General features: G+C 32.8%; 2 protein-coding genes across 2 annotated transcripts in view; one reads left to right on the plus strand and one right to left on the minus strand.

The window, feature by feature from the left end:
- Positions 1 to 1,186: 1,186 nt before the first annotated feature.
- On the plus strand, positions 1,187 to 5,241 carry LOC117924603 (sphinganine C4-monooxygenase 1-like). Its single transcript, XM_034843280.1, has 2 exons — positions 1,187 to 1,690; positions 4,385 to 5,241. The coding sequence occupies exons 1-2, from the start codon at positions 1,469 to 1,471 to the stop codon at positions 4,937 to 4,939; spliced, it is 777 nt and encodes a 258-aa protein (XP_034699171.1). The 5' UTR covers positions 1,187 to 1,468; the 3' UTR covers positions 4,940 to 5,241.
- LOC117920285 overlaps positions 5,151 to 14,458 on the minus strand; it is a 15,030-nt gene continuing 5,722 nt past the window's right edge. Inside the window, exon 6 of the mRNA XM_034837722.1 lies at positions 5,151 to 5,240. Within this exon, the coding sequence (XP_034693613.1) occupies positions 5,151 to 5,240 (90 nt within the window). The remainder of the gene's footprint in view (positions 5,241 to 14,458) is intronic.

Below are 14,458 nucleotides of genomic sequence, written 5' to 3' on the forward strand. Positions count from 1 at the left end.
ACCATAATTACTAATTGTGATTTTAAAGAAAAATTTTAAAATATTTTTAAAACCACATTAATAACTGTAATTTTAAAGAAAATTTTAAAATCGCAATAATAATTATATTGCTAAAGAAAATTATAAAACCATAGTTACAAACTGTGATTTTAAGGATATTTTTAAAATCATAGTTATAAAATATAATTTTATGATTATTAGAAAAACTTTAAAACCATAATAATTAATTATAATTTTTTACACTAAAAAAAAATGGTCACGTGGATGATCACCGGGTTAAAAAAACTAGAATGATAAATATTTTGGGAGAGCACTATTCCCATTATTTTTTTGTTCCAAAGTATTATTTTGGCCATGTTCTTCATCTCTTTCACAATCCATTCCAAAGTATTATTAAAGTCAACCTACAATCATCAAACTTCCTTTTAACTCTCCATATATAATAAATACTCCACAAAACCAAGTAGATGAGATATGACTTATACCAAAGATTTTATATGTATTGCTAATTTCACTTCAATTTTAATATCCTGAAATTTGTAAAATGATCAATAATTATAATAATTATAATAATAATCATATAGAATAAATGAAATAAATCCCAAGCTTCAATAGTAGGCACAAACATTAACAAAAGAACTTTAAACATTAAGCCAACTGTTACAACAGAAACCTTTTAATCATTTGCCTAAAAAGATGAAGATAGAGCCCTCTTCTAACTCTCCAACCATTGGATTGTTTCCTGTCAAAAGATTTATAAAAATAATTCAATGGCACGAACAGAGAAAACAAAAAAGAAGCCAAATATTGTGTAGGTGGGTAACGTACCATTTAGCTTAATTCAGAAGTCAAAGCGAGACAACCTACCATCGAGCATCTTAGAGTGCGGCCTGACATGTCATACGAAACCACTCGCTTCTATCCACGGTATCCCTATTACTGACAAACGCAATTCGACGGTGCTCCAAGATACATCCCAAACCGGTCAAAATCGGCGCTCATTGACCAGAGTCAAAGGAATAAATCCTCTGCAGCCAGTCCTATACTCTTTTTGTCCTTTTTAGGCCCATCACAGCCAATCAAAACCGCTCCACTCTAAACAATCCAACACAAGCAAGAGCAGGTGTATATAGAACCGCCCGCAGCGTATCAGTTCCCCCAGGCCCATCCACTATTTTTCCTGGAAAAGGAAACCGTTTGATTTTTCCACGTCTCCACATCGTTGCTGCTTCGTTTTCAACGACTCTCTTGTAATATTCTCTACCCCTAAGAACGTCGCGTGTCTCCCGATCCCTATATGATCATATCTCCCATCTAGTAATGTGTTCATTTCAAAATCCTTCTTGATCGTGTATTTTTGTGCCAATTCTAGTATAAGGGTTTCATGCAACTCTTGCCCGCTGTGCCCAATTTATCGAAACCCTAGGCCCAACCTTCAAATTTCCTTTTTGGTTTTTAATTCTGGAATATGGGTTTTGAGGTTTCAGATGAACTGCTGGGTGCTTTTGTGCCAATTTTGGTTTATTGGGTTTACTCTGGTATCTATATTCCATTAGGGTCGTTGGAGAATTACCGATTGCATTCAAAGAAAGAAGAGGAGGACAAGAATTTGGTTTCAAAGGCCACTGTGGTTAAAGGTGTTATCCTCCAACAGGTCATTCAGGCTGTGGTTGCGATTCTATTGTTCACTGTAAGTATCTCAAAAGTTCTCATTTTTTTTCATTTTCAGAAGTTCTTATTTATAAACGCCTTTTAATGTTTTGCGTGGATTATTGGGGACATGGCTGTTATTGCCTTATTGTTTTCTATCATGTGTTTTTAGGGTTTATCCACGATATATATATATATATTTAGTGTAACCGCTGTTTTCCTTTGGATTTGTTTGTTCTGAAGCAAAAAAATGATTTTCTCTGAGAATCTGGAAAGGTGTAAAGCTGTTTATTCTAAAAGATAAATAAGTTGTAATTGAGATTTCGAAGGAAATAATTTTTGCGGAAATTTACTTTAGGATTATAATCTGTTGAAACAAGCACAGCCTAAATTTTCCTAGGATTTAAATTTTGTCTGCATTAGATAAGTAGGACTGTTAGCTTCTCCCATGGTGCTTTTCTTCTGCTAGTGATCTTCTCTGCATAGTTTTTCCGATCACTCAAAAGAAGGGATTTAGAAAATCTTTTAATTGACAATAAAACTTTACTTGCCATTTTATATCCGAATTTCATTTCCAAATCTCTGATTCCATTTGGTTATGTGGTTCTCGGAAAGTTCTAAAGAAAGGAAAAAAGTGCTAAGGAAATAGAAAAATGATTTTCTCATTCCATGGAAAATATAAAAAAAATCAAATATAATTAAAATTAGTAAAAAAGAATTTTCAAATTGTTTAATCTTTATATAAAAAAGTTAAAAGAAGTGAAATGAGTTTGGAACAATATATAGAAATAATTTATTGATTTTAAATCTATTTTTTATTTTTCTTTACTTTTTTTTCCCTTTTACTTTTCTTCTCTAGTTTCTTTTCCTTGCGTGTTCCCTCGCATTTTCCAATGACTAAACATATCACTTAACAGAATCCTCCCACAGACAAAGAGCGGTAACTATAAGGTTTAGATATCCTAGATGAAGGTTTTAACTTCCCCCAATGGATCTCGTCATTTTAGATATTAGATTCTTTTGTGGAGTGAGTGCTAAAGGGCTTTTCCAAATCTTGGAACCTTTACTTCGGAGAATTTAGGAGTATCTTTTATTTTATTTACTAAAAGAAAAGAGTTGTAAATTTTGCAATTTGATGACCCTTGCATTCATTATCTTGGGTTGGAATGCAAGTTCTACCACAAGAATAGAATGTACAGTAAAAATCCCACTATAGCAGCGCAGCTGTGCAGATTCTTAATGTGTAGAACATGCTTATGAAGTTGTTACCGTATGGATTCTACCCTACGTGGTTCTTTGCAAAAAAAGGATTCGCCATAAAGTTTCACATATCAAAATCACATTGAACAATTTGGTGTGCTTTGCTTGCTTGCGCATACTATATATTATGCAACTTAAGTTATAATGATTTATAGGTATAGACAAATATTGGTAAGAAATAGATTTTAGAACACTAACAAATTGAGGGCAAACTAGTTGTAGAAACAACATTAAGGCCTTGTTTGGATACTGTTTTCCAAAACAATGTTCTCTTCTTTAGACAAAAAAATAGGAAACTGTTTAATAATCAAAAAACATAAAATAGTTTTTATTTTTAAAAATAGAAAACAGGATTTTTCAGAGAATATCTTTTATTTGTTCTCAATTGTTTTCACTTCTTTTTAAGGGATATTTTAAAAAATAATTATACAAATATAGAAAATGATTAAAAAAAAAAAGCGCTACATATAGAAGTTATTTTTAAAACAAATTTAAAAACATAGAAAATTGTTCTCAAAAATTGTTTTTCAAAATTGCTTTAGAAAACACTTCTCAGAGCATAATTATTTTGTGGAAGATTTTCTTATTCAATTGGGAGTAGGGTGTAATCCTTAAGTTAACATGTGTAGGTTTCTTTGGAACATGAAAACTTCAATTCCATATGCATCTCATCTTTTGATTCATGCAGTTATAAAATGGATAATGTTTCTTAAATGATATGCCGCTGACTGTTTCATTATTTTCTTTCCTATTTCTTGTTCTTCACTCCTTTTTGTGTGTGCTTGTAATTGGTGAATGGATAGACATTATTAGATTGTTCTATCCAGCTGTAATGGATGAAACCGGCATGAAAGTGGACAAGGAAAAGAACAAAAAAGGGAAGGAAAAAAAAAAGCCTACATGGAAGTGATCATTGATTTTGTTGGTTCTTTACTTGGATTGTTGTTTCTACGTCCTAGTTTACTTGCCAGGAATATGTTTATTGGTTTTTTAAATAAATTGTTATTTCTTGTTATTAGTTTGCTTACTAGGAATATATATAATGGTTATCATAGCTGGGGTATTGAAAGACATGGTTTATATCTGGGTTGCATGCATATACTTCATTTACAAATTGGAGTCAAATAAATGCAATATATACTTTATCATGATCTTTTCAGTGTGTTTGAAAATGTTAGGCAAACTATTTAGAAATACTTATCTAGGAATGATGACTTTCATCATCTTAGTAGGTCAATTTTCTTGGGTCCTTGAATATTTGTTTATTCATTTGTTATTTGTTGTTATTTTTGTTGTACGTCTCTCATGCGTGATGGATATCACTTCTTCCCTGATTTTTTCATTGCAGATAGTGAGTCAAGTTTCAACAGTTACTTTTATATATATATTAGGATTATGAAGGAAAAAAATGTTTTATCTTTTCCAGTATATATGACATGTATGCTTGTTATTAAGGACTTGTTTCTGTGTGTAGGTCACAGGAGATGATAGTGGGGCTGCTGCAGGTCCAAAGCCTTCCCTCATTGTTCTAGCTAGACAGTTCTTCATTGCAATGTTTGTTTTGGATACATGGCAATATTTTATGCATAGGTACATGCACCATAACAAATTTTTATATCGACATATCCATTCCCAGCATCATCGGCTTGTTGTCCCTTATGCATTTGGAGCTCTGTACAACCACCCCTTGGAGGGGCTTCTCCTTGACACCATCGGTGGGGCATTATCTTTCCTCCTCTCTGGTATGTCTCCCCGAGCCTCCATATTTTTCTTCTCTTTTGCCACCATCAAGACTGTAGATGATCATTGTGGACTGTGGCTTCCTGGTAACCTTTTCCATCTGTTCTTTCGAAACAATTCTGCTTATCATGATATCCACCATCAACTCTATGGCAGCAAATACAACTTCTCACAGCCATTCTTTGTTATGTGGGATAAAATTCTTGGAACTTATATGCCTTATTCACTAGAGAAGAGAGCAGGTGGGGGCCTTGAAGCACGACCTACTAAAGAATTCAAAGACAACTAAATACAATATGGATATCGATTATTGGTACATAATGATATCAGAGTATCAGAACTCTTCCTCGGTGTGCCACATACTTATGTTCTCTGTATGTATATATGTTGTACTCCTACTTTTTTGTTTTTTACTATATGATTATTTTTTTTTTGGCTGAATAATGGAATTGATTAACCATGTACCATGATAACACTATGTTCCTTTTGGGTGGATGGATTTAGGATTTATGAGCTTTGCCAGCAATTTCAGGATTTACTTTTCTACTGTGTGCTCTGGCCTTCCTGTGAATCAAATACTTTGTTGATTCCTGTTAGGAAAACATGATGCAGATATAATGCTTTGACACTGAATAAAATTTTGCTTGGTGGCCTCTGTTCATGGACAGACTGTAGTCATAGCTGGTGCAATTTGAACTGCATATATCCTGGTGGTTTAACACCAGGCCAGCCAGGGCTATTGTGTTTATTTAGCTGGTTTTGATTTATGTCCACGATATGCTGCCATAAGAGAACCACTTGAATAAAGCAAGATCATTCACCTGAATGTGTTATGAGAGATTGATTGGAATTTAGACAGCTAATTCATAGGAAGAACAAATGGAGGGAGGAGAGTAGCCTCTCACCTACCCATTGTTTGCATACATCAAGCTTTGATTGATTATGGATCCAAAGCTATCTAGCGTTCCATCCAAGGTATTAAGGGAGCAAATTCTTGCCTCTGTTTATGCTAGACAAATTGTTAGAGATATATTGTCCATACCGATTTCTGTGTGCCCCTTCAGGGAAATCGAGTCATGAAATGTTGAAATTCTGAAATTTAGTTATTTTTAAGAGAGCCTTGGAACTGATGTATTGAGCCATTGGTACCCGGAGGCACAATTTTTTTCTCACATGAATACAATGATTATTTTGAAATTTAGGAAGGCTGAGGGGCTTACAATTACAGGTTGTGACTCCTGGGAAAGGCACTCGGATGTTATCCAGGAAGAGGTGTTTTAGCATCCTTTTTGGAAAAGCTAAAGGGTAGCTGCATTCATCTATTTGTTATTTCCTTATGACGGACTCACTTTAACCATCTATTTGTTTTCCAGAGACAAACATGTCTATTTTAGTCGCTCTGTAAAAAATTATAGGTTTATTTATTCTTTGGGGATTCCGATGCATCATAGCCTGAAGGCCCGAAAGCATTCAGTGCTATCTATTCAAGGTGGTCCATGACAAAGATGCAGATACCTAACCCTCGTAATTACACCATACCCAGTCTTGTCATGGACTCCTAGTTCTCATACCAAAGTTTTTTCCGCCTATAATTTCTGCGCAACTTCATCTCCTTCTGAAATGGATGTGGATGTATTCTAATTTCTATTCAAATGCATTTATGGCTCATCTACCTGTGCTTGTTGATATTACTTCACAAGCCCATTATTCACACACGATTGCCTCCTTTTCCGCTATCCTCATATGGTTATCTGTGGAATTGTCGATTGATTCCCCATCAAGCATAGCTCATGAGAAGAGTAGGACGATCCAAATGTCTCTGAAAAGATTCTCAATTAATGTACAATCCGAATCTGATCATCTCAAATAAATGGCAGCCACTCAAACAGGTTAAGAGATAGAGCCATAAAAACCATATTCTGCACTACAAGAAGTGAGGTAATAATCTTTAATATATGTTACTTATATGTATAAACATACTGAATATTTGGGCTTGATTTTTGGTCTATTCATAAACGAATTGGATTTGGTCTTTTTCGCTCTTTGAGATTAGATTTCAAACAAATAACAGTGACCTTGGGCCACCGCTTATTTAAAAGGTGGTTCAAGAATTGACTCTCTTCCTCATTTTTGGGTATAGGCTTGGGCTCACAAATTCAATGCATGGTCCCAAACAACATTCCATTCCTTTCCCAACGCCCTCATTAAAATATGACTGATAGCTTCCCAATTCTAAAGTCTGGCCTAATAAATTTGATCTGCATTCAGGATCATGGGGCACTTTTTTGACTCTTGGTGTGGGGTTGAGCAACTTAGGGATTGTTTGCAAATGGTTTAGAAAATGATTCTCAAAAAAGGATTTTTAAGATCGGTTCTTAAAAATAATTCTCAATAAAATTATATTTAAGAACTGAAGTATGAAAAATAATTTATTTATTTATTTATTTGATAAAGATACTACATACTTTTATACAATGCAAAAGTTTTAAAAATATCTTTTTATATTTTTAATTATTATTCATAATATTCTAAAAGAGACAATTCTAAATTGCTAGAAGTAACTAGTCAAGGTCTTTCCTTTTGGCTAGTGGAATCAATTACTCTGTTAGGCCATTCAATAGGGTAGGCCCCATTGAGGAGTATCCTTCTATTGAAAAGTAGTATGCTTGTGGCATATGGAAAGGAAAAAAAAAGTGTGATCTGTCCATAACTTTTCGAAAATAGTTTTTTTTTTTCCTAAGAACATAAAACATGGTGCTCAGAGAACATTTTTTTTTTTTAATTATTTTAAATTTTCTTTACTTGTTTTTTTGAACATTATTTTAAATCATTATACAAATATAAAGAATGATTAAAAATAAAATATTACACATAAATAAATTATATTTAAAATATATTTAAAAATATAAAAACATCTTAAAAACATTTTAGGTTCCAAACATATATTTGTTTTACAAAACATCAAACAACAAATTTTGAAAAGTATCATAAAAAAATGTTTTCGAAAATAGTTATCAAATATGGTTATAATAACCGATTATATGTGGTGGAGATTGGAGTCATAAGTTAAAGTTCCATTTTACTTATTTAATAAAATCAGTAAAATCAATTATTATTTAAAAAATAAATTAATTTTTTTAAAAAAATATTTTGATTTTTTTTAAAAAAAGTCTTTCACCTAATGACTCATCCTTGAAGCTTAGTACTAAGATGGTAGAGATCTCAAGAGGGTAGAGGGTAGGGTTCTTTTTTTCTCTTTCTAATGCACAAGAAGCAAAACTGGCCAAAGTGAAACTCCAATGCCTAATAAGTGTATTTATAGGCTTCATATGAACTTAAGTGACTTGAGTATACCATGGGCTTAAGTTACTTAACCTAGCCTAAAAAGGGTGTTAATTGATTAACTAGCCTAAATATGCTCTAATTAATTAATTAGCTCAGTCTAGAGAGACCGTTCACTAATTCTTATATAACTTTTTATAATTACCAAAATACCGTTATGCACATAAGTGAATGAAGAACCAATCTAACCTTCCTAAACTATGTCATCAAGGAATATGAGTTTTGAGTGAACATTATTGGAACCCATAAGAAAATACTAGCTTCCTTAGAATCTATTTCTGAAGTTGACTCAATATCTCACTACAGAGAACCAATTATACTTCAATACCTTATGCATATAACAATGAGACGTGAGTGCTCGGCTCTATGACTTACTATCCATTATATTCAATCTCTCCATAAACTAACATTTGAAATTTAACAAGGTGAATGTTATTAATCTCTCAAGATTACCTCTCTCATCCTTGAGTTATAAATTTTCCTATTGTGTGGTCAAATAACATATCTCAACTAAAAAATAGCACATGTCAAGTTCCAATCAAGAAAAAACTACAACCATAGATTTCTTAAACCCACATTCTTAGGATCACCCAAATTGACACACTATCTTAAGCTCTATGAGATATCATCGTGCCTTTATTAAGAATGCTTATTGTTATTGGTTTTCATCAATAATGACTTAATCCATAGGGAATATATGATCACTTTAGGATCTCACTCACAGGTTAAAGCCACTGCAAACTTTGGCATAAGCTTGGTAATTCTCACATGGTTGATAGACCATATAGTATAGTAGCTTGATGAACTCATAACTATCCAATAGCCTTACATCATAACTCATGGTAGGTCTTGTCTAATGTGTAATCGTACACGCTAATACACTCACCATGGGAACCTATCTTGATGACCAAGACCACTCATTCATCTAATTAGGAAGTAGTATATTACAACCTTAAATGGATTATTTGAGCACATGAATCGATTGTGAACAAATCATCTAATTGCAAGGAATCTATGACTTGGATCTTCCATCCAATTCCTAATGTACCTTAGTCATGTATAATGCAAAAGATTCAAGGTCAAAATTCTCATAAAATGTAATGCATGGAATATGATACAAACAAATACGAAACTGAAATCTTATTAAATAAATAATAAATTCAATAAATGTTACATCATGTTATGCTTTTAAGGGCTTTATCCTAACAATCTCCCACTAGCACTCAAAGCATAATGGGAACACATCTAACATTTATGTTATCCCTATGACCATCAAAGACTTTCCTTAACTAGGTCTTCATAAAGGGATCTACCATGTTCTCCATAGAAGGTATCTTCGCCATTGCTACATCACTCATTTGAACTAATCGAGGTATTCAATGGTACTTTCTCTCAATGTGCTTACTCTTATAGTGGTTTCTTGGTTCTTTAGATTATGTCACTACCTTACTATTATCACAAAAGAGTGTCATGGGATGTACAACCAAGGGCACTTCCCCAAGTCTCATGAGGAAATTCCTAAGCTAAATGACTTCCTTTGTTTCTTTGGAAATTGTAATGCACTCAACTTCCATACTAGAGTTAGCAATGCAAGATTGCTTCACACTTATTTAAATCTTTATTAGACTAAAAGTATGAATTTCTATACCCAATGGGTACTAACTCATCACCCTAGATCATAAACATATAATCCATCGTTCTCTTAAGATACTTGAGTATATGTTTGATAGTTTAAATATCCAGTCTAGTAAATAATATCACATACATAAGGCTACCTTGTTTATGCATAGAGTATTGCCTACATGCACTCTTTCTCCTTAGTGTTAGGATAAAGTCCTCAAAAGTATGACATGATGTAACAAATTTAGAATTCATTATTAATTTAATGATATTCCAGTTTCACTTTGATCTATCCTTATTTCATACATCATACTTTATGAGTATTCTAGCCTAGCATCTCTTGCATTGTATATGACTTGGATGCATTAAGAATTGCATGGAAGATCTAAGTCATGGGTTCTTTGTAAGTAAATGATTTGTTCACAACCATTTCATACACTTAAGCAATCCATTTGAGGTTATAATGCACCACCTCTTAATTTGAGGAATTATTGGTCTTGGCCATCATGATGGGTTGGTTCCCATGGTGAGTGGACTAGTGTGTCTTATAATTGAATAAAACTTATGATGAGTCACAAGAATATCGAGTAGACTTTGACCTATGGTTGAAATCCTAAAGTGATCATATATTCCTTATAGATTAGGTTAGTGTCTATGAAAGTTGGTAGCGACAAGTATTCTCAATAGAGGTCCCATTATATCCTATGGAGTTTTAGATAGTGTGTCCTATTGGGTGATCCTAAGAATGTGTGATCATGAAATCTATGGGCCCATAGTAATTTCCTTAATAGAATTTGACATATGCTGTTAGTGAGCTAGAGTATGTCATTTGATCACATAATAGGAGGATTTGTAACTCAATGATGGTAAATATAGTCTTGAAAGCCTGATAGCTTTTACTTTGTTAGACTATGAATTACTAGTTCATGAGGAGATTATATACAATGGATATATAGCAAGTCATGACCTTGAGCACTTAACTCTTTGTAGTAAAATGTTAAGCCAATTTCAAAATTGGATTTTGAAGGAGCAAGTACTATCTTATGGGTCCCATTGGTCCCCACTTGTACTTATATTCCTTGATAACACAGTTTATGAGGGTTGGATGAGTTTTGTATTCACTTGTGTGCATAAAGGCGTTTTAGTAATTACACAAGGTTGCACAAAAGTAAGTGAGTTGTATCTCTGGACTGGGTTAATTGATTAATTAATCAATTAGAAACCTTTTTAAGTTAGGTTGAGTGACTTGAGCCCATGATGGACTTAAGTTACTTATCTATTCTCCGTTCATGAAGTGTTGAAAGTGCACAAAACGCCCCCTTAGTCTCGTAAAATTTTCATAAAACACATTAAAATGAATTTTTCCGAGGTATTAGCAACAAACTAAAGGAAAAAGTCTTTCATGAGTGCCTCAAACATAGTAAAATTAGCTATTTGAGAGCTATGCTAGTGTATAATTTGAGTTCTCATCAATTACCTAGGCATAGATGCCACGAGCATGTTTGATTAGTGCTAGGTATATTTCTGTTTAGTGAGACTTGATCATTTTCAACAACATGAAGAATGAAAATGGAGTCACACCTAAAATGAGACAGATCCTCCTATCGGCCTGTACAACTAACCTTGCAATTGAAGCTAAGGTAAGTACATCTCTATCATGCAAAATTCTCTCTTGTTGAAAACCATGTAATTAATTATAAATAGTGGACTTATAATCTATCCATAATGGTTGGTGATATCCACCACTATACTTTCTATAGTGAGAATATGATGTCTATTTGTTTGTCATTAGGTGGCGAGGACATTCTTTTTTCAATATCCTAATAAAGTTTGCATAGGAATCCTTACCTATGAGCTTGTCTTTCATTCATTTTCTTGAACTTCTTTATTTGGTATTCTTCTTCTTTTTGGTAGAAGATCTTGAAGAACCTTAGACTTCCATATGAATACCCTTTTAATATTTGAGAATCCACTTAGTCATCCCAAAATAATCTAGTAAGATCTCTAAAATCATATGAAACTTGTCGTTCATTATAGTCTTAAAGGCAACTTGTTGCCTTTATCACCAAATAATCCTTACAACTTTAAAGAGAATATCATAGACCATGACAATAGGCATGTGTTGCTACTATGACACATTATCCAAAGACTCAAGTATGAGACACTTGGTCTTTTGATTTGTCTTATGCCACCTTTGATATGTTTCTCTTTCTTTTTACTAGGTTTGTTTAAAGAAAATAACAGCTCTACCTAAAATTAGCGTTTATGAAAATAATATTATATCCAAATCATTTTTTAGTTTATAACTAAGTCCAATCAAATGTAAGAATAGAGGTGATCGGGTTAAAAACATGATGTCTATGACAAATAAAAATTTCATGCATTAATAAAGGAAATTAAGTATTCAAGGCAATATGGTAATTAATTTAGCAAAAATATAGTGCTACCAAACTACATGTGTCTATGCAAGGCATTGTAGTATCGTAAGGATTAAGCCTACTTTAGGCAGGTCATGATTCTTCTTAATAAAGTAAACACCCTCTCTAATTAATCAACTTGCCTTAAACCTCAAAAGGTTATTCTAATGCATTGATTAACATACCTTTATGTTTAGCCTTTAGACCAAGTAAGTAAGATCACTTTAGGTGATTCAACTACTTCATGTCTAAGTTAATTGTGTAACGATCAAAAGTCATAATGCATTACCTCCTAATTGATGAGATGCCTTATCTTTGTCATTAGAATGTGTTCCCCATGGTTAGTGTACTAGTGTGTATGGTTACATATTGAATAAGACTTATCAAGAGTATGATTGATGGCTATCTGGTTGTTATGACTTCTCCAAACTACTATGTTGCATGAGTTTTCAACCTTAAGAGAATATTGGGCTAATCTTAAGGTCATCTATTGCTTTGACATATCGATAAAACCCCAAAAGGATCACACATTCCTTATAGATTAGATGATTTATGGTTTAGGTAGGTGACAACAAATATTCTTAGTAGAAGTATCATAATATCTCATAGGTTTGAAACAACATGTCCCCTTTAGATGATCTTAAGGATTCATGATCATGTAGTTTATGACTATAACGATTCTTGTAATGAAATTTGACATATAACATTTGTAAACAAAAATACATAAGTTGATCATGATATAGGACGATTTAAGACTCAAGGATCGAGAGATAATCTTGAAAGATTGATAGTTACTACTTTGTTGGATTATAAACATCAATTCATGGAGAACTTGAATGTAATGGATAGTAGGTCACAAAATTGTGTTTTGTATCTCGATCTAATATCATAGCATATTAGAGTGTAATTATATCTCTTTATTAGAGTGTTAAGTCGACTTTAAAATTTGATTATGAGGGAACCAATATTTTCCTATGGATCCTAATGGTCCCCTCTTAAGTTCACACTTGTTGGTGGTACTTATGTTGAGAGAGTTTTTTAATACTTAATTGTAAGTGTGCATAAGGGTACATTTGTATAATCATAAGGTTGCACAAATACTTATAATTAAATGGCTAATGGGTTTTTCTTTTGAACTATTTAATTAATTAAAGTCCTTTGGGCTAATTAGTTAAATAAGACTCATTATACTAGATCAAGTGACTCAAGCCCATAAGTTAGACCCTAGTCACTTAAGTCCAATTATGAGTCTATATAATTCTTCTTAGTTTTTAGAGTTGTTGGGAATGTTAGATGGTTCCATTCCTTGGCCTTGGATCTCATAGGGTGCATGTGTCTATCATAGGCTTATCTAAATCTATCTCAATGGAAACATATGGCATCAAAAACCATTTATGAACAAAGATCTAGAAATAGAAAGCTTAAACCTGTAATTTGGATGTTCCCAAATCAAATCCAATATGAAGAAATGTCGTAGGCGTCATAGAACTCATCTACCTAAGAGTCTTTCACCCGATTTCTTCCTTCATGAATCTTGGCACAAAAGAAGGGTAAACTTCTCTTTGTCTTCTTGAGGGTGACTAGAGTTTTTCTCTCTAGAATTTTTTTTTTTTAAAAAAATTGAATAGGAATATTGAAACTCTAACCCCTAAAAGGGTTTATATAAGCTTCTTTATGAGTTTAAGTGACTTGAGCCCAAATTAGGGTTGGGTCACCTAATCCAACCCACTTGGTTCCTAATTAATTAATTAGCTTTAATGGGCTCCAATTAATTAATTAACTCATTCTAGAAAATCAATTCATAAGATCTATTGTAACTTTGTCAAAATGCCTTCATGGACACTTATGAATTACATACCCAAAATACCCTTAAAACGTGTACCACCATGAATTAGGAGCTCAAACCGAGACCACTAGGACCATAAGAAAATACTAAACTCTCTTAGAATCCAATTCTGAATTTGACTCAACACTCCACTAAAAAAAAGTCAACTATACTTCAATATCTTGTGAAATTATAATGAGACAAAGCTCGGGTTTATAACGTACTATTTATTGCATGTAGATTCCTCATGAAGTAGCATCTGTAATCTAACAAGGTAGTGATATTAACCCATCAAGATTACCTTTTCAATCATTCAATTATAAATCCACTTATTATGTGATCAACTAGCATACTTTAACTCCAAGGAGTATATGTCAAATTTCACTAAAGGAATTACTATAGTCATAAATTTTATGATCATATGTCCTTTGGATCACTCAATGAAACATGTTGTCTCAATTCTATAAGATATCATGGTGCCTTTATTAAGGATACTTGTTGCCACCAATCTCCACCAACAATGACCTAATTCGTATGAAATAGGACTACTAAGGTCTCACTTGTAGCTCAAAGCTATCTGTTGATTTTAACACAAACTTAATAT

Source organism: Vitis riparia, chromosome 1, assembly GCF_004353265.1.
Source record: "Vitis riparia cultivar Riparia Gloire de Montpellier isolate 1030 chromosome 1, EGFV_Vit.rip_1.0, whole genome shotgun sequence".
Classification (NCBI taxonomy): domain Eukaryota; kingdom Viridiplantae; phylum Streptophyta; class Magnoliopsida; order Vitales; family Vitaceae; genus Vitis; species Vitis riparia.